Consider the following 27,639-nt stretch of genomic DNA (forward strand, 5'->3'; position numbering starts at 1 on the left):
AATGAAGAGAAGCTCTTTCGCACCATTATAATTTTTTGTACCATGCTTTCCCCGATCTATAAAAAAAAAAAGAATGTGTCAAACGCATTCCAGTGCATGTGTTGTGGAGTATGCCTAAAAAATGATCTAGACACTTTTTGCTACTTTGTTGTTTATTTTTGGCTTATGCTGTACAGCGCTGTTTTTCTGCTGATGCTGCAAAGCATGACAAACTGCTTTTCATAGCCAGTGGATCTCAAAGGCAAGTCCTACTGGCTTTACCTGTCCTTTGTTTGGGATATTAGTGTAGGTCCCAGTATATAAATTCTCCAGTGCTGCCATCCAGAACTCCGATGCTGCTGGGAAGAGTCTTCCTTGCATTTGTCGCCAGGGCTACCCCTGCCTGCCCACCTGACCCTCTCCTGTGTGGTGCCAGCTGAATGCAGTACATGGCCATTTTTTAGGTCTCGCCTTTACCATTCCGCAGGAATGGGAAATGGGGAGAATTCAAGTCGGCTATTTTCTCTTCAAACCAAAGGGCTTTCAGCCCCGCGGTTTTCATGCTGTGCACGTGAACCACGTGATAACATGCACGCGCATTCAGGGCCAGCCAGCCCAGCACATCAAAGGGCTTCTCCTCCCCTAATTATTCATGGCCGGTCGTACTTTCAGTTTCCCGGAAGGCTTCTCCTCACCTAATTAGGGGAGGAGAAGCCCTTTGATGTGCTTCACACCAATGCGCCTCAGTCATTCCTCTTGTTTGTATTTGCTTCCAGACTCGATCTGCTCATGTGCACAAGACGCTTTACACATTACACTCATCTGCCTGAAGTGGGAGTTTTAAACAAGCAAAGCTGGTCCTTCTGTACTTGCAGTTTCACTTCTAATGTGTGTTGTTATTTATCATGATTTTTTTTAGCTGAGGTGTATCACACTAGTTCATGAGTTTGATCTCTTCATACTGTGAAATGTTTTCTAAGTTGTTTTTGATTGTCTTACCACTGGAGGTCTCCCTGTGCTACATTTAGCCTCTGACACATGCAACGCCACGCAACCACGCAACGCCACTCAACCATGCAACGCCACTCAACCATGCAACGCCACTCAACCATGCAACGCCACTCAACCATGCAACGCCACTCAACCATGCAACGCCACTCAACCATGCAACGCCACTCAACCATGCAACGCCACTCAACCATGCAACGCCACTCAACCATGCAACGCCACTCACACATGCAACGCCACTCACACACACATGCAACGCCACTCACCTACGCAACGCCACGCAGCCACGCAACTACGCAACACCACGCAACTACGCAACACCACGCAACTACGCAACGCCACGCAACTACGCAACACCACGCAACTACGCAACGCCACGCAACTACGCAACGCCACGCAACTACGCAACGCCACGGATGCAACGCCACTCACACATGCAACGCCACTCACACACACATGCAACGTCACTCAACCACGCAACGCCACTCAACCATGCAACGCCACTCAACTACGCAACGCAACTACGCAACGCCATGCAACTACGCAACGCCACGCAACTACGCAACGCCACGCAACTACGCAATGCCACGCAACTACGCAACGCCACGCAACTACGCAACGCCACTCACCTATGCAACGCCACTCACCTATGCAACGCCACTCACCTATGCAACGCCACTCAACTACGCAACGCCACGCAACCACGCAACGCCACGCAACCACGCAACGCCACGCAACGCCACGCAACTACGCAACGCCACGCAACTACGCAACGCCACGCAACTACGCAACGGCACGCAACTACGCAACGCCACGCAACTACGCAACGCCACGCAACTACGCAACGCCACGCAACTACGCAACGCCACGCAACTACGCAACGCCACGCAACTACGCAACGCCACGCAACTACGCAACGCAACTACGCAACGCCACGCAACTACGCAACGCCACGCAACTACGCAACGCAACTACGCAACGCCACGCAACTACGCAACTACGCAACACCACGCAACTACGCAACTACGCAACGCCACGCAACTACGCAACGCCACGCAACTACGCAACGCCACGCAACTACGCAACGCCACGCAACTACGCAACGCCACGCAACTACGCAACGCCACGCAACTACGCAACGCCACGCAACTACGCAACGCCACGCAACTACGCAACGCCACGCAACTACGCAACGCAACTACGCAACGCCACGCAACTACGCAACTACGCAACACCACGCAACGCCACGCAACTACGCAACGCCACGCAACTACGCAACGCCACGCAACTACGCAACGCCACGCAACTACGCAACGCCACGCAACTACGCAACGCCACGCAACTACGCAACGCCACGCAACTACGCAACGCCACGCAACTACGCAACGCCACGCAACTACGCAACGCCACGCAACTACGCAACGCCACTCAACCACGCAACGCCACTCACCTACGCAACGCCACTCACCTACGCAACGCCACTCACCTACGCAACGCCACTCACCTACGCAACGCCACTCACCTACGCAACGCCACGCAACTACGCAACGCCACGCAACTACGCAACGCCACGCAACTACGCAACGCCACGCAACTACGCAACGCCACGCAACTACGCAACGCCACGCAACTACGCAACGCCACGCAACTACGCAACGCCACGCAACTACGCAACGCCACGCAACTACGCAACGCCACGCAACTACGCAACGCCACGCAACTACGCAACGCCACGCAACTACGCAACGCCACGCAACTACGCAACGCCACGCAACTACGCAACGCCACGCAACCACGCAACGCCACTCAACCACGCAACGCCACTCACCTACGCAACGCCACTCACCTACGCAACGCCACTCACCTACGCAACGCCACTCATCTACGCAACGCCACTCACCTACGCAACGCCACTCACCTACGCAACGCCACTCACCTACGCAACGCCACTCACCTACGCAACGCCACTCACCTACGCAACGCCACTCAACTACGCAACGCCACGCAACTACGCAACGCCACGCAACTACGCAACCACGCAACGCCACGCAACTACGCAACCACGCAACGCCACGCAACTACGCAACGCCACGCACCTACGCAACGCCACGCAACTACGCAACGCCACGCACCTACGCAACGCCACGCACCTACGCAACGCCACGCACCTACGCAACGCCACTCACCTACGCAACGCCACGCGCCTACGCAACGCCACTCGCCTACGCAACTCGCCTACGCAACGCCACTCGCCTACGCAACGCCACGCGACTACGCAACGCCACGCGACTACGCAACGCCACGCGACTACGCAACGCCACGCGACTACGCAACGCCACGCGACTACGCAACGCCACGCGACTACGCAACGCCACTCACCTACGCAACGCCACTCACCTACGCAACGCCACTCACCTACGCAACGCCACTCACCTACGCAACGCCACTCACCTACGCAACGCGACTACGCAACGCCACTCGACTACGCAACACCACGCGACTACGCAACGCCACGCAACGCCACGCGCCTACGCAACGCCACGCGCCTACGCAACGCCACGCGCCTACGCAACGCCACGCGCCTACGCAACGCCACGCGCCTACGCAACGCCACGCGCCTACGCAACGCCACGCGCCTACGCAACTCGCCTAGCCTACGCAACGCCACGCGACTACGCAACGCCACGCGACTACGCAACGCCACGCGACTACGCAACGCCACGCGACTACGCAACGCCACGCGCCTACGCAACTCGCCTACGCAACGCCACGCGCCTACGCAACGCCACGCGCCTACGCAACGCCACGCGCCTACGCAACGCCACGCGCCTACGCAACGCCACGCGCCTACGCAACGCCACGCGCCTACGCAACTCGCCTACGCAACGCCACGCAACTACGCAACGCAACTACGCAACGCCACGCAACTACGCAACGCCACGCAACTACGCAACGCAACTACGCAACGCCACGCAACTACGCAACTACGCAACGCCACGCAACTACGCAACTACGCAACGCCACGCAACTACGCAACGCCACGCAACTACGCAACGCCACGCAACTACGCAACGCCACGCAACTACGCAACGCCACGCAACTACGCAACGCCACGCAACTACGCAACGCCACGCAACTACGCAACGCCACGCAACTACGCAACGCCACGCAACTACGCAACGCCACGCAACTACGCAACGCCACGCAACTACGCAACGCCACGCAACTACGCAACGCCACGCAACTACGCAACGCCACGCAACTACGCAACGCCACGCAACTACGCAACGCCACGCAACTACGCAACGCCACGCAACTACGCAACGCCACGCAACTACGCAACGCCACGCAACTACGCAACGCCACGCAACTACGCAACGCCACGCAACTACGCAACGCCACGCAACTACGCAACGCCACTCAACCACGCAACGCCACTCACCTACGCAACGCCACTCACCTACGCAACGCCACTCACCTACGCAACGCCACTCACCTACGCAACGCCACTCACCTACGCAACGCCACTCAACTACGCAACGCCACGCAACTACGCAACCACGCAACGCCACGCAACTACGCAACGCCACGCAACTACGCAACGCCACGCAACTACGCAACGCCACGCAACTACGCAACGCCACGCAACTACGCAACGCCACGCAACTACGCAACGCCACGCAACTACGCAACGCCACGCAACTACGCAACGCCACGCAACTACGCAACGCCACGCAACTACGCAACGCCACGCAACTACGCAACGCCACGCAACGCCACGCAACTACGCAACGCCACGCAACTACGCAACGCCACGCAACTACGCAACGCCACGCAACTACGCAACGCCACGCAACTACGCAACGCCACGCAACTACGCAACGCCACGCAACTACGCAACTACGCAACACCACGCAACTACGCAACGCCACGCAACTACGCAACGCCACGCAACTACGCAACGCCACGCAACTACGCAACGCCACGCAACTACGCAACGCCACGCAACTACGCAACGCCACGCAACTACGCAACGCCACGCAACTACGCAACGCCACGCAACTACGCAACGCCACGCAACTACGCAACGCCACGCAACTACGCAACGCCACTCAACCACGCAACGCCACTCAACCACGCAACGCCACTCAACCACGCAACGCCACTCACCTACGCAACGCCACTCACCTACGCAACGCCACTCACCTACGCAACGCCACTCACCTACGCAACGCCACTCACCTACGCAACGCCACTCACCTACGCAACGCCACTCACCTACGCAACGCCACTCAACTACGCAACGCCACGCAACTACGCAACGCCACGCAACTACGCAACGCCACGCAACTACGCAACCACGCAACGCCACGCAACTACGCAACCACGCAACGCCACGCAACTACGCAACGCCACGCACCTACGCAACGCCACGCAACTACGCAACGCCACGCACCTACGCAACGCCACGCACCTACGCAACGCCACGCACCTACGCAACGCCACTCACCTACGCAACGCCACGCACCTACGCAACGCCACGCGCCTACGCAACGCCACGCGCCTACGCAACGCCACTCGCCTACGCAACTCGCCTACGCCACGCGACTACGCAACGCCACGCGACTACGCAACGCCACGCGACTACGCAACGCCACGCGACTACGCAACGCCACGCGACTACGCAACGCCACGCGACTACGCAACGCCACGCGACTACGCAACGCCACGCGACTACGCAACGCCACGCGACTACGCAACGCCACTCACCTACGCAACGCCACTCACCTACGCAACGCCACTCACCTACGCAACGCCACTCACCTACGCAACGCCACTCACCTACGCAACTCGACTACGCAACGCCACTCGACTACGCAACGCCACGCGACTACGCAACGCCACGCGACGACGCAACGCCACGCGACGACGCAACGCCACGCGCCTACGCAACGCCACGCGCCTACGCAACGCCACGCGCCTACGCAACGCCACGCGCCTACGCAACGCCACGCGCCTACGCAACGCCACGCGCCTACGCAACGCCACGCGCCTACGCAACTCGCCTACGCAACGCCACGCGCCTACGCAACGCCACGCGCCTACGCAACGCCACGCGCCTACGCAACGCCACGCGCCTACGCCACGCGCCTACGCCACGCGACTACGCCACGCGACTACGCCACGCGACTACGCCACGCGACTACGCCACGCGACTACGCCACGCGACTACGCCACGCCACGCGCCTACGCCACGCCACTCGCCTACGCCACGCCACTCGACTACGCCACTCGACTACGCCACGCGACTACGCCACGCGACTACGCCACGCGACTACGCAACGCGACTACGCAACGCCACGCGACTACGCAACGCCACGCGACTACGCAACGCCACGCGCCTACGCAACGCCACGCGCCTACGCAACGCCACGCGCCTACGCAACGCCACGCGCCTACGCAACGCCACGCGCCTACGCAACGCCACGCGCCTACGCCACGCGCCTACGCCACGCGCCTACGCCACGCGACTACGCCACGCGCCTACGCCACGCGACTACGCCACGCGACTACGCCACGCGCCTACGCAACGCCACGCGACTACGCAACGCGCCTACGCAACGCCACGCGCCTACGCCACGCGCCTACGCCACGCGCCTACGCCACGCGCCTACGCCACGCGCCTACGCCACGCGACTACGCCACGCCACGCGACTACGCAACGCCACGCGACTACGCAACGCCACGCGACTACGCAACGCCACGCGACTACGCAACGCCACGCGACTACGCAACGCCACGCGACTACGCAACGCCACGCGACTACGCAACGCCACGCGACTACGCAACGCCACGCGACTACGCAACGCCACGCGACTACGCAACGCCACGCGACTACGCAACGCCACGCGACTACGCAACGCCACGCGACTACGCAACGCCACGCGACTACGCAACGCCACGCGACTACGCAACGCCACTCTCACACGAAAAACCACTCACGTTGCCAATAGGTCTCGCAGTACGACAGTTGGAGCCATTACAATTGCAAATAACAATGCCTTTCACTTTGGTTATCATTTTAAATACATAAAGGGCTTTGTCATTTACAAAACAAATAGCTCCAACTTTCCTACTGCGAGACCTATTGGCAACGCCAGTGCTTGTTATAGTAAAGAATGGCTGGATGCATTAAAGAAAGAATTCTGCATTCTCCTTGAGCGTCATTCGTTTATCCATCAATGTAGACATATATAGATGGCTGGATGAACTCTGCGGTTTTCCACTAAATGATGTACTTTTAGCACATGTTTTGATTGGCTTGCAGTCAAAATCCATATTATGCAACCTGAAAAAGAAAAATGGGCTAACATATCAATCCTGGTGGACTTGTTTTCTTTCTGCACATTCTGACGCCATACGACTGAAGGGTTCTATTTTCTGGAATATGAATGATCGGAAACTATATAACAAATTGGATGCATACACTCAAATTCTGAAATAACCATGAAGAGTAAAATGCTGGACAGTCCGTAAACCTGTGTACAGTCCACTTTAGGTTTCATCTGAACAGCAGGCATGTGCTGTCTGCGAAATCTATTGTTTAAAAAAACTTTAAAAGATATTTGAGCCAACCCATCACTTACCATTGGTTGACTTCCACGTCACTCTTCGTTTTCTTGCTTCGGATTGGTCAGCACCTCCTGTTCCTTCCAGTTTCCCTCAGGGGCTTCTGCGTGATGTCTACCATGGTGAATGGGCATAGTACAGCTTCCTGTCTGCTGCCAGTGTCACCTCCCATTGTTGTTCCATCCTACCTTCCCCGCTGTCCAGTTGTCTGTTCCCCGCATCTTCCTAGTGTTAGTTTCTCACCCTCCCTACCTCCCTCCTTCCACATCACGTCATGTGACCAAGGCTATTGTACAGCCGAAACGAGTCATTGTTAGGCATTGCTCTTTTGCACCACTTAATAAACTGCACCTTCACCGCGTTAGTATCAACCTGTGCTTTATCAGTAAAGTTTGGTGGATTTATAGGCGTTGTAAGTTGGGTGCCAGAAAAAGGCACCACCGACTATTGGGCTGCACCCTGTGCTTTCGTGATACATCACGAAAAAAAAAAAATATATATATATATAATAAAATATCAGAACTCTCTGGGTAGTTCTCAAGTTTAGGTGGAAAGCAGCTCCTGTATAGAGCACTAAAAACACCAGCGACACTCTAGATCTGCTCACCTCAAATGTCTGCTTTTCCATCAAAGCCTTTAAGCATAGGAATAGCACAGTGCTATCCACGCCGAGATAGAAATAGACAAAGTCTTTTGCCATTTCTACAGCAAGGTTTTTAAGCATAGGATGTCATTTTACAGCTCGACAAGGACAGCACTGTGCTAGTCCTATGCTTAAAAACCTTGCTGTAGAAATGGCAAAATATTTTGTCTATCTCAGCATGGATAGTCCTGTGCTAATCCTTTGCCTAAAGACTTTGATAGAAAAGCAGACATTTGAGGTGAGCTGATCTAGAGTGTCGCTGGTGTAGAGCGTGCTCTATACAGGAGCTGCTTTCCACCTAAATGTGAGAACTACCCAGAGTTCTCTCCCTCTTTTTTGCATAATTTGTCACTCTATGCCTGAAAGGGTATTTTCTTTATATATATATATATATATATATATATATATATATATATATATATATATATATATATATATATATATATATATATATATATATATATATATATATATATATACTGTATGGTACTGAAGTTAAAAAAACAAGATGAATGACGTTCTATACTGAAGTGACTACTTGTAGTTGTTCTTGCACCCATAATGGGGGTGAGTAGGGTTAATGTTGCACATACTTTAAGTGATTAAACTATACTGCAAGGATGTGGATTATTATCGCTGAACATTTTTCTCTCAGTGCAGTTCCTACGAATTATGGTTACATTGATGTTTCTCTGAGTATCTCACTACTGTTCTATAGATTCGTTATATATTTTAAAATGTCCTTCTATGAAGTATAAAATAAAAAATAAAACATTTTAATGGCTGCCTTCAAGGAATGAGAAGCCCAGAAGTCCGCTGTAGGTTACAGGAGAAAGGACAGTCTCCAACAGAATTTGAGGTGGGCCCTGTAAGCTCTTTACGAGCCGTGGAAGGTGTAGGGCAGGGGTCTTCAAACTGTGGGGCCGGACCCCCAGGGGGGCCGTGGAGCGATGCAAAGGGGGTCGCGCCTTCACAGTGTCACTTCTGTCCTGGCCTCCAGGGCTTCAGCCCCCCTCCTCCCCCATCCTGTTTCTCAGCCCAGGCTGCTGCAGTGCAGCTCGTTCCTGAGGCCTCGGCTGGGCAGTGTCTGGACTCTTATCTTTGGACCGAGTTTTTCACAGGTCTTTAAAGACCATTAACATATTTACATGCCTTTGTTAACTGATTACCAAAGCTTAGTTTTTTTAATGGTTCCAGTACCCCCTGGGCCCCCACTCTGCCTATTCCTTACATTTGTATTTTTACACTTACTGCTGTAGTGTGAGAATGCATTTCATGTAAAGGAATATAAAGTTGGGTTGCCAAAAGAAACATGCCTGCTATGTGCTGTTTAAAGATCCTGCAGAGACCTGCTTTTGACACTAAATTGAGTTATAAATAAAAAAGTATGTATTAATTAGTGATGTGACTTTTCTGTCTTTATTCTCTTTAATTATTAGTCATGGATCATTGAGGCATCCCTAGAACACAATTAAAAGTGCTTTCTATTTATATTTGCTGTTCTAAGTATTCACAGATAAGTGCAAAAAATACAGCTGTAGGCTGTAGGTGACTGCTTATTTCTGGGCCATCAAAATAATGAGCTGGTAACCCTAATCATTAGACTGGAAGTTTGTTGCAGGATCAGCACATTATTTATTTCCTCCACCCTCAAACCCTGATTAATGCCATTATAGCAATAGTTTAACTTATATCAGAAACCCTACGTTTCAAGTTTCTGGGAATGCACCCTGCTTTCCAGCAACTCACTTCCCATTCTCGCCTTCACTTTCACGTTCACCCTGCACTCCCAGCGATCACAATGCACTCATACTGATTACACAATGCACTCACACTGATCACCATGCACTCACACTGATCACCATGCACTCACAACATTCACCCGCTCACCCTGCTCTCACAGTGATCACTCTGCACTAAAAATTCGCTTGCATTGTTCACTCTGTACCTCACCCTGCAGTCACACGAGGACACTTCTCACCCTGCACTCATGTCACACTCCACTCACCTGTCCCCCCCCTTACTGCTCAATCTGTAGCTCACTCAAACAAGGCCATCACTAACCATGCACTAATTCGTCCCACTCTGCACTTACAGCAGAACCCAAATTCATATGGTCACCTCACTCACCCTGCAGTCACTCCTTTTACCCTACTCTCACACTGTTGCATTGCTCACCGTGCAGTCACATGGGCACTCTTGTCACTCACACAGTGCAGAATGTTAAAGTGCCTGGTACAAAGAAGATGCACCATGCACATCACAGAACTGAGTGTGAGTAAACTATGAGTACCTCTATAAAAAAATGAAATGTTTGTCAGACAGGTGCTTTAGAGAGATGAGATGTATTGTTGGTGAGTGGTAGTGAGGGAATTCATGGAGAAGGTGGAAAGACTGTTGCACTGTGTGCGAACAGTGCTTGGACACGCCCTGGCTGGGAGTGTTAACCCCCCCGAAGTTCGGGTCTAGTGGATACCCTGCTTCTGCCTATTATTTACATTTGTAGTGCGCTACTGTTACCAAAAGGTGTCCTGGGGCCAATAACCATCTGCCTGCACTGTGAGAGATGGATCCGGGGTTGGGAGAGCAGAGAAGAGAGGGATGGAAGGAAGGGGGTGAGAGGAAAGGGGCATGGGTAAACTGCTTAACTCTGCACAAGACCACCACGGTTTGAATGGACCCTTGCAGCTCCCGGCCATGGCCAGGTGAGCTTCTAATGTGGCATTGCATATTCCTGCGGATTGGGAGGCCCTTCACAGAGGTTGACTAGACATCTTTCTGATGTTACTTGCTGTATTTTGGTTATAAACTGGTACTGATGGGGTGAAATCTTTCCTCAGTATTACAGTGTTTAAAAATATTCTAAATAATAAAGCAACGCTACCCCAAAATACGCATCACAGAACATTATTTACATTTTCTACTCACACAATTTAGTGAAGCCTGTCACATAATTTGGTCCTCACCTTCCTCATAACCTAGAGGTTTAGAAATTTTTGTCAGGAGGGGGTCCTTACGCTTAAAAATGTTGACAGGGGGGTCTCGGCATCCAAAAGTTTGAAGACCTCTGGTGTAGGGTAATGACTTTCATGGATCTACCATTAGGAGTAGAGGAAATAAGACACGAGCTGGATGCGTGGGTACATGGGTAATTTCAAGGTATTATGGTTCTGCTGCCAGAATGTGGCTTGAAACATCTTCCCTACTTCACTTCCCATCACAAGAGCTCAATAAAGCCCTAGAGCCCTGCACACTCCCATCACAGCTACTCAGGACCTACACCTCCTCTGCACGCCATCTTATGCCAATAGCTTAACTATGAGGACAAGAACATGCTCCTGCAGTAGAGAGAAACAAAATACTGACGGTGCTCTGAACCTACAGTGGTACTCTGAACCTACAGTGGCACCACATACGCCTGCACCTTGTCTGACCCACATACGGTTGATAACACTCTTCGTTACTTGTGTTGACTCGTTATTAGTGAGCACTGTTACTGCTTTCGGTGTTGGGCTGAGGCCAGGTTGTGTTTTATCTCACTGCTACAGAAGTCTCGCCTGGTCCCACCCATCTCCCTATGCCTTTTCACTTCACTGTCTCTGAAGGGCCAGCTGAGGAATCCTCTCCTTCAGTCCTTCACACCTCAGGGTAGGAAGCAGTGTGCAAACTTCCCCAGAAGCACTTAGACCCCTTTTTAATAGAAATGTTCAGCTTAATTTTAAATGACAAAACAAAGTTGCAGTATGACATCCCACTCTTGTCACGTTCCTACACGTGGTGTTTAATGAAGCAATTGAACGGACACATGCTAGTTTCAAAGAGAAACTATTCACTAAACAATACTCCTTGTTGCAACCCTCTCAGCAAGAAGTACGTAAACCTCCATAGCTCACTTACTCTCCTTTACATTGTTTGTATTTATCTTTATGCCTAATTTTTTGCCTTGTTTCATTCATGACGATGTTTGATAACTTGTTTTTCTTATGTTAATTTGTGCTGGAATATATTGATGATACGTTAATTACTAACTGTAACACTGTATTTTATACTGGCACCTAATTTCCTTTAAATAAAGTCTTTTTTCAAACCTAAAGAAAAAATAATCAGTTAAATAACTGAGTCCATGGTCCCCAAAATGTGTTGCCTTGTTTATACATCTCCAGTTTTAAAAAAAAAAAAACCTTTTTTTCTGCTTCTGCGCATAGTCCATCCTTCTCAATCATTCGGCAAATGGCTGTGCGGTCTGATTCCCAATATCTTGCAGTGTCTCTCTTGGCTGCCGTGATGCCTCTTGCTATTAGTCTGCGGGTGGGTCTAGGACCCCTTTGGGTCGTCGTCGATTCCACCAATTGTTATCTTTGGAGTGAACTTTGATTGGACACCCAGATTTTTTTCCCCATTTTCCCCAAGTGTGTTGTGTGTGCGTGAGCAAAATGTACTAATAGGATAGTCCCAAATGTAATATTTCCACTTTATTTCTGAGACACTGAGGGTCGTGGCATCCGTTTAAATTCTACAACCTTTTGGGGTGGTATTACATTCAATGAAAGTATTTAAATTAAATGAGGCGAAGGCGCAAAGAAATGGCTAGTGATTCTCCTGCTATTTTAGCTTCCGCCCACTCTTCGTTGTCCATCTTCCGTACATCTGCCTCCTATTTGGTTCGTAGGTCGGCTAACGGGTTCAGGGTTTTTAATACTAGTGAAATCTAGACATACTAGAAAATCCCCTTTCTTCCTAGTTATTCCATTGTGACTTTTGGTGCCAGTGGGTCGAGCTTTAGCATAATTGCTGGTCTAGTGAAGTGAGTCTCTGGAGCGTACTTTGGCTATAGGTATCGCAAGAACTGGTATTCGTGTTTGTCGCTCATGGGACTTTTTTATGGGTACCGTCCCATAGGTCTTGTGATCCCAGTCAGGTCCAATGCCTTGAAACTATTTAGTTGTGTACCTAGCTAACCAGTTCCTGTGCCATTGTGTGATTTCATGGGTGGGTTTCTCCTCCATTTGATCCATTTCATTGCAGGTCGCCAAGAATGTATTGGGGTCCCAGTAACCCTGGTTAATGCCTCTAACAGGTCCATTCTGTAGAGGTCCACCAAGCCCAGACTTTCTAGCATGCCGAATTTCATCCCTGTCCCCAAATATCCTGTCATTGATGGGGATCATTTAAGTTTTCCAGTAGTATCCCATAATTCCTGCTAGCCCAGGCCCCACCAATGGAGAAGTGTGGCTCACTGGTTAGAGCGGCAGACTCTGACACAGACAATGGGTCTGGGACCAGGGTTCAAGTCCCGATGCGGCAGGGTCTTGGGTCACCTCGGTGCCTACTCTAATCATGGGTCCCACGCTGCAACTCTGGGCAATAGCTTGCTTAATCTCCACAACGGCCCCTACAACACTGGGATGCCTGGCTTCACCTTGGGGGTGCCCAAGAGGGGCATCTCACAGGGAGAGCCAGGAAGGGTTCCACAGCGTTATACAGCGCCGGGACACCCCGTTGGGGCAGCTGTGCGCTTTACAAAATACACTGCATTTACATTTACATTTTACCAATCGTAGTGTGGCTTTGTTTGATTGTGGAAGGAAGCTCTTTGTACATCGCCTTCCCAGAGGCAGCTAATGAAAGAGGCCCATTTCCCTAGAGAGGACAGTGATCATTTTCATCTTACCCAACTTGGCTCTGTGTCTAGCCACCTCAAGACTGCAGACTCATCCTCCAGCGTATATCTGTAACCATGTAGCACCTAGAAGGCGTGCAGATTGGTTTATAAGTGACAGGTATCTACTTGTCATGAGCAGAAATCGACTGCAGCTGGCCTTTGTCCTGAGTGTTGCTCCGCAGGGTGCACATTTGGAGCAGATGCCTGAATTGTATGTTTGATGTGTCTGCATTTGTGCTGGGGTTTGAGTATCTGTTTAAACTCCAAGCACGCCTTCACCCAGAGTACATGCCAGGGCTAGCTGTCTGCAGCGTGGCATCTCAGAATGTTGAGGCTGGGCTGACTGAAAGCTGTCATGTAATCGAGTTGGCTGAGCGCTGCTGACCGGAATGGAGGTCCGGGGAGTGCTGTCACCAGGTTTCCTGAAAATCCCTCACAGACCATCTAATAATCTCAGGTTAGATTATGAGGGGGGTTCTCAAGCTCCTGAATCTTAAACTAAATTCAATGAAATGAATGCTTAATTTAATGTGTCGAGGTGTCCTGGTGATGAAAAGAATGGCTAGAATCTCACTATGAGCGAAATTAATGGAAGGTTGAATCCTTAAACTTGGCAGACAAGTAAGTCAGCAGACCTCGTACATCTCCGCAATACCTCTCACAAGGTACTAGGTGCCAGCACACCTCTTCTCAGGGTTACCGTACCAAAGCAGAAGCACCTAACTCTTGGAGTCTTCCCTAAAAGGGATTGAGGCCTTAGCTCACCGAGGTGACGGGCTTCATCATCAGACCTCTCCTCACTGAGGGGAATGTAGGTTACAGAGCCAGCAGGTAGGTCTGAATGGCTATGGGGGCTGAATGCATGTAAACTGGATTTACCAGAAATGCTCCCTCTGCATTTGGCTGGCAGGCACAGCTGAGCTTGGGAAGTCTGCCCTGTTCTTTTCAGAACATGTAGCTTTGGTCCTACAGTGAATAGGGTAGCTACTTTATGAGGATATAAATTCACTAGTGCAGCATTGATAGATGCAACATTTGGTCAGAGATGCCCAGGCTAGAAAAGCCAACACAAAGGTCTAAGTCGATTTAAATTGTTAATAATAAAATCACTTCGTATTGCTTTTTTTTGTTACAAAGAAGTATGTTTGAACTTTTCTCCTGGTATGAATCAAGACCAAAATTGGAAAGTTATTTTGCCCAAATAAAATGAAGCAAGATTACATATGAAGGATAAGGGGTCATTTTTTTCAAGGACTCTCAAGCTGCAAGGTGCAGGGAATCTCTTAACCTTGTTTAAATCTTAATTCACATAGCTGCAGTTAAAAATAAACAGCATGGTGTGTTGCTAAGCTTTTGTTTAATACAAAAGAATACAAATATATTAAAAAAAATAAACTGATGTTGTTGCAACCAGCCTCGCATGGCGTAGTCGTTAGTTTTGCTGACCATGTAAATGTCATTTAGCATTACGTTGGGATGGTACCTACGTCTACCACTTAGGAAGAACTTGGTTTAGAAACAAAACTGAGGCACATGCTGGGAGCTGCAACTGCTAACTTTTTAACATTTACATAATTCTAGATTATGAAAACTAAATCTGATGGTCGTAGGGACTTTATCCATGCCAGGCCTTTAGGCCAACTTTAAAATAAGTCTGGTGGACTTAGCTTCAGGTGTTGAGAGGCCGAGCATCTACTAACACAGTTCAGGTCTAGGACAGGGGAAATCTGCTTTACTTGATGGTTTTGAGAGAATCTGGTTATCTGAGTTATGGTTAATGGCTTAAACACCGGAAAAGGAACGCCCGCTGCATGGGTGGGGAGAACGCAAAGACGTCACTATTGTCTGCTGAGTCGGGTAAAAAACAGAGATGCAATCATTCGAGGCATAGGGCACGTTCTGCATCCACCTCCAGGGTGCATACATGCACTGGTGCATATTTGACCAGACATACCGACTCCGCTCGGATATGCAGGAAAGTCTATCTTGCCCTTTCTTGTCATTATTATTATTATTTAAAATTTTATATAGCGCGCAGTTACCCTAGGGCATCCCAGCGCTTAACAGGACACCAACAGATAGAAACAGTTATTAAGAGCGACGATACTCGGCAAACACAAGCTCCGACACTTCCCGCAGAAACGCCGCTGTTGTTCACGGACAAGGAAGTGGAAAGGGGGATTCGCTGTCTAACTAGTAACAAAGCCCCGGGCCCAGATGGTCTTCCCCCAGACTTATTCAAATCAAACGTCCCCTTCTGGGCTCCAATTCTTACGGCGGTGGTTAACGCTGGAGCCGCTACCGGGGCTCCTAAGTCTTGGGGAGCCTCAACCATTGTACCCATGTACAAGAAAGGAGACAGAAGTAATGCAGCCTGCTATAGGCCAATCTCCCTGATCAACTCAGTCGCCAAGGTTGTTGGTGGGATCATCCTAAATAGGTTGTCCGTATGGGCCAAAAACAATAAAGTTATGTCGCCAGTACAATATGGTTTTAGACCAGGACATTCTACAATAACACAATGCCTGAATCTATACCTAATTAGTGGCAAATATACTTTGGCCAGAAACGGCACACTAAATACGGCCTTTATGGACCTTTCATCGGCCTTCGATTGCGTTGACAGAAGTAAACTTTGGGATGTCCTGCTGAAAATGGGGGTTGAAAAAAATGTAATCAACTTTCTGGCCGACCTCCACAGCGACACACAAGCAAATGTGCGGTACACCAAAGACTTAAAAGTAACCAGAGACTTCAAAATAAATCGAGGGGTTAGACAGGGCTGTATTTTAGCGCCCTTTCTTTTTAACCTTTATATTAACGATCTAGAGGGGCATCTTTTAAAAACAAACACGGACTACCCATACATAGGGAAACGGGGCGTTCCTGTCCTGCTCTATGCTGACGACGCCGTCCTTATCTCCAGAACTGCACTTGGCCTTCAAACTCTACTGGACTCTTTTTTTTCATTTTATGAACTCACGAGGCCTGTGCATTAACAACGCCAAGTCATACGTCATGAAGGTAGGATCTGGATCCAAAAAGTCTTACCCACTTTCTGTCAATGGGGAAAAAATACCTACTACAACAACCTTCTCATACCTTGGCGTATTGTTTGACAGTAAACTCACATGGGGACCCGCATTAAAGAAAAAGAGAGGAGACCTAATAAGGACCAATGCTGCAATAACTGACTTTGCACGTAAAATGGGTAATACACCAGTGGTTGCGCTGATGAAACTATACCAAGCCAAAAGCATATCCGTTGCCTGCTATGGGAGTGACCTTTGGGGCTTCTTACCTGTGGCCGACCTAGCAACCACTGAAAACAGTTTTTTAAAACAAGTTTTATGTTTACCAAAGAGCACGGCCAACTACTCTACCCACGAGGAACTGGGCATGCCTTATTTAGAGGACAAAATTGCGGTAAACCCCCTCCTGTGCTGGCTAAATTGCTGGATGAACAATGAAATACCTTTCACCCAGAATATTTTATCGGAAGCACTTAACTGGGAAGGGAAATTCAAGATACCCTGGATAAAGTATATTCGAAACTGTCTTCAAGATTTGGCAGGATGGACCTCTTCTTAACACCACAGTTAGTAACAAAGCGCGATGTAATTTTTGTAAAGGACACCTTTTTAATGAATCGCCAGATGGTCAGGGAAGAGGCCGAATTGAAGAAGGGCAGCGTGATGAGTCATATTTTAATTAAATCATGTATTCAAATAGAACCATATCTATCCTGGCCCATCTCCAGATATGAGCGCTTTTTATTGACTAGATTTCGTTTTGATTTATTCCACCTGTTGCTAGCCGTGCCCAGTGGAGCCCATAGGGGACAAGTGTTGCCAGCTTGCGGCTGCGACAACAAGTCTCCGCAAGACCTGGCGCACTTTTTATTTACATGCTGCTATTACACGTTACCACGAAAAATGTTTTTAAAACCTCTTTTTAAAAAATTGAATTTTGTGCAAATAAGGCCCGCACTAATCTATCTTAAAATGCTGCACAGTGAAAGCACTTTATACGTATGCAATTTTCTAAAAACAGCCCTGAGATTTAGAAAAAGTATGGAAGGTTAACAAGTCTCTGATAAACTGCACTTTCACATTTGCACGAGCTGTGATAGGCTATCATGCATTCTACTGTTTTATATTTAATCTTTTTAACTGATGAATTGTTTATACATGTGTTTTTTTCTGTACTTTTATGACTGAACTTACCTTCAGCCGAATAAAGAAACTTTGAATTGATAGAAACAGTCAGTCAGGTGCAATCATTCATTCATTGTAGGTTTGCTGCAGTCCTTTGATGCTTGCCCTGTAGATTGTCTTTTGTTGTGTGTCTAAGATCTCCAGTGTCTTATGCTGTGTGCCGGTGGGTGCGCTGTGCTCTGTTTTGCCCTGTCTAAGACCTTGTTTCTTTTCTCACTCCCTAGGTGTCGGGAAGAGCAGTCTGTTGCTTCGGTTTGCAGATAACACTTTCTCCGGTAAGTACGCACTCGTCACTTCCTCCTCAGTAATTACTCACTTCCACGCCTGCTTATTTTGGATGTTGTACAAAAAAAAATGCCGTCGGTGGCATAAAATGTGGAAACTGTGGGCGGCTAATGGTTGGCGAACAGCCTACATACCTCAGTTTTCTCACTTGAAAAAATGCAGGGACTTCAAAAGCGGCTTCTTTCCAGCATTGAGAACTATTTAAAGCTTAACCAAAGCCAGTCATTTGCACTTTGGCAAGCTAGTGCGGTCATTAATTAATTATTTGTGTTTGCTTTGCAGTCCTGTCGCCCCCAAAAAATTAAATGCTGCATTCTAAACCACCGTGTCTATAAACTTGCAATACACATTTAAATTTAAACAAGAACTGTTTCTTACAATTTCAGTTGAGCAGCAAATATGTTTTCCTCTAGATTAGTCTATTTTTTAAAAGAATCCCATTTTAGTTGTGAAACGCATCGCACGAAATTTAGTTTTTTATTGTTGCAAAGAAAGGGTACTATTGGCTTTGAATTACTGCAATCTGAAATCCTAGTTTAAACACGCTGTAGAATGGAAACAGAAAAGCATTGGCAAAATGTTGGCTCACCTTCACTGGCACTGTAGTGCAATTCTTTCTAGACCGATATGAGCCCGTAATTGGGAAAAATGCTCGCTGTGCATGAGAGCTAATGACTCCAGTGGGCTGACCCCCAGGCTGTTTACTGTGATGGGGGAGGAAACAAAATGTGAATCACAGTTCAGCAGACCAATAAATGAATAGGCTGACCCAAAACTCTACGCGCTTGTTAGTATTTTTTTTTTTTAAGTTTTTTTTTTAATTACATTAGGTTGGTGAGACGTCCATAGCTGTCTCTAAGCCTGACCTAAAAATAAATCTATACGTTTTATTGGATGCCTGCTGGAGGGAAAGTAGGAAGGTTATTACAGAATGACTATATACCAGACCCTGCATCTTTCCAGCATTGGGACAAAGTTGGAGGGATATAAGATCCTGTTTTTTGGCACGTCCTACGTAATGAGGATGAATCAATGATTATTTTTCCTTGGAAAATGGGGAAAAGTACACCAGGGTAAAAGTAATTAAGTTATCAATCATTGGTAAATTCCATCAATGCTGATTCATGGTCTATTTATTGATACAAGAGCCCGTAATCAAAAGTGATTCTTAAGGTTCAGAATCACTGATGTTGCGTAAGTGGAACCAGAACAGCCAACATGTGTTTCGCCCTCTTTTTTTGGCATACAAGCCTGGGGCTTTCTCAAGGCTTAAATTATCAGTAGAAGTGCGGTTGTGCCGTCATTAGTGCTTTATTGTCCTGTTATTCAATGTTCCGTGAAGTGCGTAATAGCCGTCTGTAATGGCTGGATTTTCTGAGTAGGTGGGATCAGCCCCCAGGGGCCCCTCCAACCCAGCCAGAACGTACTCACCTTCCCTCCTCCGGACTCCTCTATCCAGGCACCTGGTACCTACCTGAGGATGGGGAACTCGCAATATACAAGCTCATATTATTAAAAACACCACTAAATCTATAGGGATACTAAGAATACTCACTGATTACTAGGGATATCCATACCCTACACCACACTTATTCACATCAGTTGGTCTCGCGGCCACCCTGACCCAGACCGTTCTACCCTAGGGCAGATATGACACACAATCCGGTGCGTCTACACACGGGCCTGCAGAACCCAATGCTCCCTTTTCCAAACTGTTCGCAATCCTGCGAAACTACACACTAGTTCAACCTCCTAGTGTTCTCACTTATTCAAGCCACAATCCAGTGGGTATCCACACTGGTCTCCCACCCAGTGTTCTCACTAACGCCGCATATCAACGACGACCACATTCCTATGAACACCTATACATATATATATATATATTGGGAAGTCTCTTCACTAAGGGTCTGCTACTACAATAATATTATGGGATGGTGTACTAACTTAGTCCCTTGGTTGCAAGTCTCCTCTCTCCCTCACTATTACTTACCTGATCAGGGGTAGCATCTGTTCAAACAGCAATACTTACCAGGAAAGATTATCCTTACTGTATGAGGACAAAGATATACACACTATGTGATTGAGTTATTTCTTGATTTAAGCGCTCCTACCCCCCTTTTTGATCCATCAGTGGCTCAACAGCAACTGGCTTGAAGCCAGGATAACTTTATCATAAAAGAACTCATGCACACTAATTCACTAATTAATGGGGGTCATTTATTATTAGTACAATATAAACCTTTACACAGATCTGACAAAGACTATAGGTAGGTTGCTGAATAGAGAAATGGACAGAGAGGGCAGGGAGCTGCTTAAATCCTCTGTCAGGTCCCATCAGCTGATTGTTTCACCCGACCCCGAACCGGAACTGTACCTTAAAGTTGTGAACAACGCTAATCATAGGTACCTGTTAACAAGGTTCCGTTTGAATAAAATACATCTCTTAATTTCTGGCCGCCCCGTTTGGACTAGAAGTAAGGATTTAGTATTATGCACATGTGATGGTTGTTCAATCATGGATACGGCTCATTTTCTGTTTTTCTGTGACCACTTCAAAGGTATTAGATTTAAATTCATTATACCATTGCTAAAAGGAAAGGGTTTTAGGCAAGTGAAGCCAGCCCTGCTGTACCTCCAACTCCTGGCAGAGACTTGGGTCATTTTTAATGTGGCTAAATTTTTAACTATCGCAATGAGACTTAGCAAAAAGATTGCTTGGCCTTAGAGGACTTCGTATAAACATAAAATACCGTCCGAAACCTTAACCAAGGTCATTAATGTGCATATTGTTGTTTTTAAAAGGAAAAAACTTTACACTCTGTATATTTCTGTTTTTATCCATGTTAGCTGTTATATTTTTTCATGGGCGGATTATGGATTGTTTTAATGCTTGTACACTTTTATGGTTTTTGTGATTTAAACCGAATAAAGTATCTTTTGAATTTGACCTATACATATATATATATATATTGGGAAGTCTCTTCACTAAGGGTCTGCTACTACAATAATATTATGGGATGGTGTACTAACTTAGTCCCTTGGTTGCAAGTCTCCTCTCTCCCTCACTATTACTTACCTGATCAGGGGTAGCATCTGTTCAAACAGCAATACTTACCAGGAAAGATTATCCTTACTGTATGAGGACAAAGATATACACACTATGTGATTGAGTTATTTCTTGATTTAAGCGCTCCTACCCCCCTTTTTGATCCATCAGTGGCTCAACAGCAACTGGCTTGAAGCCAGGATAACTTTATCATAAAAGAACTCATGCACACTAATTCACTAATTAATGGGGGTCATTTATTATTAGTACAATATAAACCTTTACACAGATCTGACAAAGACTATAGGTAGAACACACCGCTTGAAAGAGAAGGATTAAACATAACAGGAACACTCCGCTGAAAGGGAAAAGATTAGACATAAAGTGTAAGTGTAACTAATGTGATGAAAACAATATCACCTGATTAGTGTGAAGGCTTGTTCTAGCTGTCATCTGGGTTCCTCTCACGTCTGTGCCTTGGCTCATCTCAGACTCTCTCTCTCTCCTGCACTCTTGGGTACACCTCTGCGCTGATCGCTCTGTCTCTGGACTCCTCTCCCCCACACGGACTGTCTCCACCTTCTATCTTCAATCTTAATGGTTCCTGCCGCTCTGATCACCGTTCATTCCACTAGCTTATTCACTCTGTCTCTGCGCCAATGTCCAATTAACTCCATCTGCTCCCATAGGTTAGTCCACGATCTCTCCTCTGTCTCTTCTAAAAGGCATTACTTCAGACTCCAGCTATTCACACCTCCTCCTGATAAGCAACTGCTTCTGACTGCTTCCTTCAGTTCCAGCTCACTATTCAACTCAGCTCTTCTCCAGCTTGAACCCTCTCTGCTTGACTCCCTCTGCTCGACTCTCTGGCTGACTGACCCTCTGCTTGACTGACTCTCTGCTTGACTGACTGACTCCGCCTCTGCACTTCACAAATATAGAATGCTGTTTCCTCATGGAAAGTTCCAGCCATCAGCCTGCCGCCCACCAGGTCTCTGCATCACCTCGCATCAAGGACACACACCCAGCCAGCCGGCCTTTTGTTGTGTCTTTGTTACAGAAACTTGGGCTTCTGAGTCCGCTGGCCATGATTTGCTCCTGGCCATACCTGAAGGATATACCTTCCTAAGGTTAGACAGAGAACGTTGTAGAGGAGGTGGAATAGCCATTCTTTTTAAATCTACTCTCTCCTGCACAATAAAACCTTTATCAGTCTCTACGGATCCTTTCGAGGCGCTCTATTTTTGTATTACGCACACTCCGGTGAGTTCTTTTTCCGGCATATTACTCTATAGGCCCCCTGGGTCTAGAGCCAACTTCTGCCCAGAACTTTTTAGAATTTTAGAACCTTATTTTGGTAGGCCTCACTTTACCATTCTGGGCGATATCAATTTCCATTTAGAGGATTCTGCTTCAAAAGATACCTCCTCTCTGCTTAATTCCTTGGAGGCATGTGATTTTGTCCAACTCGTTCTCCACCCGACCCACCAGGCGGGGCACATCCTTGACGGGATTTTTTCCAACGATCCCAGACTAGAGGTCGGTTTACCGGTACCAATTACGTGGTCTGACCATCTAGCAGTCCCGCTGTCTCTAGACATTCCCTGTCCTGATGTTACGGTTGACACTGGCAAAAAACAATCTAAAAGGAGCTTCAAAAATTTTACTAAGGAAGCACTTGCCCCTTTTATTCGTAACATCAGTATTTCAACTAAACAGAAGGTGGATGAATCGGCTCAAGATCTAACTGATGCCATTATTAAAGCCGCTGATGAACTAGCCCCCCCCTCCTTGAAATCTGCAGCTAGACAGAAGCCATCTGCCCCTTGGTTCTCTGCCGATCTGAGGCTGCTCAGACAAAAATGTAGACAGAAGGAACGTGGCTGGCGTAAATCTTGGGATCAAAAAGATAGAGAAGGCTATAAGAGTCTACTACGGGAGTATAAAAAGAGAGTCATTAAGGAAAAACAGGACTATTTTTCCAACCTAACCTGTTCGTTAACATCCTCCAAAGAGCTTTTTAAAATTGTAGACTCCCTTTGCTCGCTTCAGGTTCCTGACCCAGTAGTTGCTTCCCAGGAGCTATGTGATGATATATCGAACTTTTTCTATAAAAAGATAGACGATATTTACATAGCCCTAAAGTCGCAGAGGAACTTGCTCAGTTCGGAGGATTCCTCGCAAATTACACGACTGGAAGCTTGGAATGAAGACTCCCTTCAGTCCCTTGAACACTTCCCGGCTCTTACGCTAGAAGATCTCAATAGCCTGCTGGATAAAACTAAATCTTCATCCCCCCTTGACCCAGTGCCCCTTAAGGTACTTAAGAACTGCAGAGAGATCATTCTTCCCCCGATGCTTGAGGTAATGAATGGAGCCTTGGAACAGGGCATTTTTCCATCACTTTGGAAGAGAGCCATCGTAAAGCCGCTTCTGAAAAAGACCACCTTAGACCCTGGAGTGCTGAAGAACTTTAGACCCATCTCTCTGCTGCCAGCCCCTGCTAAGATGTTGGAGACCCACTTGAATTTCCATCTTTCAAACTTCCTCGACGCCTCTGGCTTCTTGGATGGGTCCCAACATGGCTTTAGAAAGCTACATAGCACGGAGTCTGCCTTGACGAAAGTCATGGACAACATCCGCAGAAAAGTAGATTTGGGTCTCACCACCGTACTGGTGCTGCTTGATCTTTCAGCAGCTTTCGACACCCTGTCTCCCCTGACTTTAACATCTAGGTTAAGGGAGGCAGGGGTAGTCGGACCAGCGCTCAGCCTCCTGAGCTCCTTTTTACAACATCGAGAGCAGCGTGTCATGCTAGGTGAATACCTCTCCCCTGCCAAGTCTTTGCAATGTGGGGTGCCACAGGGGTCGGCATTGAGTCCGACCCTGTTCAACATCTACGTGGCCCTCCTTGCAAGACTTGTAAGATCTCAGGGGATGGAGGTAGTGTCGTATGCTGACGACACGCAGATTATGGTATCCCTGACCCACTCTGTTAGTGAAACTGCTTCTAACTTTAGGGCCTGCATGCAACTTGTTGCAGAGTGGATGGTCTCCAACTCCCTAAAGTTGAACGGGGACAAGACAGAGGTCCTGGTCTTTGGCAAGGACCAGGACATATGGTCAGGTGACTGGTGGCCTCCTTCTTTAGGCAGCTGCCCTATACCTACCAAATCTGCTAGAAACCTAGGCGTCATCTTTGACACCCAGCTCTCCATGGAGCTACAGGTTAACAGAACGGTGGCGACCTGTTGGGGTGTCATCAAGACCCTGAAAAGGATCGTGCACTATCTGTCCCCACAGGCGCGGAAACAGGTGGTGATTGCCCTTGTTGGCTCAAGGCTTGATTACTGTAACTCAGTGTACGCCGGGGCCAACAAGGGCTTGCTTCAGCGTTTACAGGTCATACAGAACGCTGCAGCGCGGTTTGCTCTCGCTTTGCCCTGGCTGGCATCTATGACCCTAGCGAGGAAGAACCTCCACTGGCTCCCCATTCCGTCAAGGATCACTTTTAAACTCCTTTGCCTTACATATAAGGCTTTAACTGCAGGCTCGGCTGATGCCCTTGGTTCATTACTCACCAGATATGTTCCGAGCAGATGTCTACGATCCAGCGAGCAACACCAACTGGTAATTCCCAGAGCCAAGAAGGCTAGATGGGGGTCCAAAGCTTTCTCCATATTGGCACCTCTGATGTGGAATTCACTCCCCCTTGAAATCAAACTACTTCCTTCCCTTGACCTCTTTAGGAAGTCATTGAAAACTTGGCTCTTTATTAAGGCATACCAGTAGGCTCTGTTTCTGTCTGCTACCAGCTTTATATTTTGGTTTAGGCGCCTTGACGCCCACTGGGCATAGCTGCGCGTTATAAATAATATTTCATTCATTATTTCATTCACAGAGAATAATACAGCCTACCGATAAGGGCTGGCCCAGACCGGTTCTCTCCAAGTGAAAAACAGCCTTAACTATAAACTTTGCCTTTGCCCTGAAAAGCCTCTCAGCTTCATCAAGATGGAGTCCCTCTAGCTCTAGGCCTGTAGGCCTGAAAGGGGTGAAATGCTCCTTAGCTCTGTCAGAATACCTACATAAACCATACCAATGTGTCTAATATGTCAAAGCCAATAGGCAATAGACAGGTGAAAGTCAAGAATAAAGGCATATTAAGCAGCTATCCTCTTCTAGATCTGGAAAAAAGGGCTTAAAAGGGCCAACACAGGCTATGAATACCTATACTAGATGCGAGCAAGATTAATGATCTATATCACTGCTAAATAAAGCCAAAAACTCTGCCATAACATTCCACCCTTAGATCCTTATCTTGCGAGCATCAATAAACAACAACAACCATCAAAACAAACATCAACATAATCTATCCAACATAGGCTAAGAATACCTATCCTAGATGTGAGCAAGATTAAGATCTATATCACTGCTAAATATCTCTGCCATCCACCCTTAGATCCTTATCTTGCGAACATCTTATAAACAATAACATCTAGATAAACAAACATCAACACAATCTATCAACAAATGAAAACCTAAAAAACTCCCTAAAAAGAATGACAACTTAAGAAAATTCCACCTGAAACTCAATTGTAGGCAATAGAAACCTAAAAACAAATCAAAGCACCCTCGACTTGAATGCTGAAACTGGATCTGATAACAACAGAAACTAACCAAAGCATCCTCAAACTAAATGTGCCTCAACTTCTAATGATAACTGGTGAAATCTAGTGATGTAGGAACTTATGTGTTGAATGAAAACAGCAAGGGGCCTAAATGGGGCCTACTTCGGACAACTTAAGGCTAAATGAGGCCTACCTACTAATGTCAACTTAAGAACTAAATGTGTTTCAACTCCTAATGAGAAAACAAGAAAGGGCCTAAATGAGCCCTACGTACTATAGGCAACTTAAGCTAATGATGACTCATGAAACTATTGGTGTAGGGGCTTGTTTGTGGGATGAAAATAACAATAGGCCTAAATGAGGCCTACCTGCTGACATTTGTCAATTTAAATGAAATCAGAGAAGTACTGTTTCAAGGTCTGGGCAAACATTAATACATAATCATACTAAAAGACACACCACCCAGAACAATCCAAATTTTAAGGTAACCACCCTTTGATCAATCAAGGTGAAAATGTAAGAACAGTAAAAAAAAACAACAACCCCATTTCTACAAGATAGCTGGTGTAACATCAAGCTTAGAACAACAAAACAACCATTTTAAATCACACGGTGGAACACATGTGGGCACCACCATTCAAAAAAGTCCTTCATTGGCAAAAACTGTTTTGAAGAAAACAGAAAAACTATAATAGGTGACATATTTTTTTGCTTTAAAAGTGGGGCCTGCTTGTCCAAGGGATTATTCAATGTCCAAATTCTTCAGTGTAGGCCACCACCCTGCATCCTCGGTATCCGGACACTTCCTCCAATGCGGCCATCCATCACCCTTCCGGTCTGGTCTGGTCTGGTCTGGTTCCATCATCCAAAAACAATAAACTAAAATAAAAACATGAAAGTAAAAAGCTAAAACAAAAAAAAAGTGGAAGGGGGAGGGACCCACGCACAACCACAACTTCAGCAATCCTAGGAACAAGAGAACAAGTATCATTATTCTTGTAAAATAAAATTTTCCATTTAAAAAGCACCCCGGGTGCCTTTCATTATTGAAAAGAAAATATCCTAATTAATTAAAAACATTCAAAATTTAACTTTCAATAATATTGCGCAGGGCCTAACATACCCTAATCCTCCCCAAGCCAGCCCCTCCCTTCAGAGCAGGAGCCACGCTACAGTGGGAAGCTACTTTAAACACTGCAATATGATGAGCCTCTCTAAACCAGCCCCTCCCTTACATAAACAAGCCATCCGCGGAAGAAAATTGGATTGTAGCCAATCGTAACGAACAGGGACGTGATCGAGACTTGCAGAGCAAAGGAAAAAACTCGTCTGCACAAACCAGCTGGTCTGCCAAGGTCGAAAAACAAATTTCTTGCCTGTTCTCATGCCTTATTTTCTAACTAACGGAAGCTAGTATTTAAAAAAAAAACCAATTCTGTTACAGTGTACTGCCAATTAAAAAAGCTCCAGTTTTTTTTTTAAAAAGACTTTTGTCCAACTAATTCAGCTGAAGGCAAGACACCTAAAATATGGGCACT

At 47.5% G+C, this 27,639-nt stretch overlaps 1 protein-coding gene across 1 annotated transcript in view; it reads left to right on the forward strand.

Moving 5' to 3' along the window:
* LOC147703191 (ras-related protein Rab-35-like) overlaps positions 1 to 27,639 on the forward strand; it is a 196,279-nt gene that overhangs the window by 96,497 nt on the left and 72,143 nt on the right. The window contains exon 2 of the mRNA XM_086931726.1: positions 18,364 to 18,414. Coding sequence (XP_086787852.1) covers positions 18,364 to 18,414 — 51 coding nt within the window. The remainder of the gene's footprint in view (positions 1 to 18,363; positions 18,415 to 27,639) is intronic.

Source organism: Lissotriton vulgaris, chromosome 7 (genome assembly GCF_964263255.1).
Source record: "Lissotriton vulgaris chromosome 7, aLisVul1.2, whole genome shotgun sequence".
NCBI classification, from domain to species: Eukaryota; Metazoa; Chordata; class Amphibia; order Caudata; family Salamandridae; genus Lissotriton; species Lissotriton vulgaris.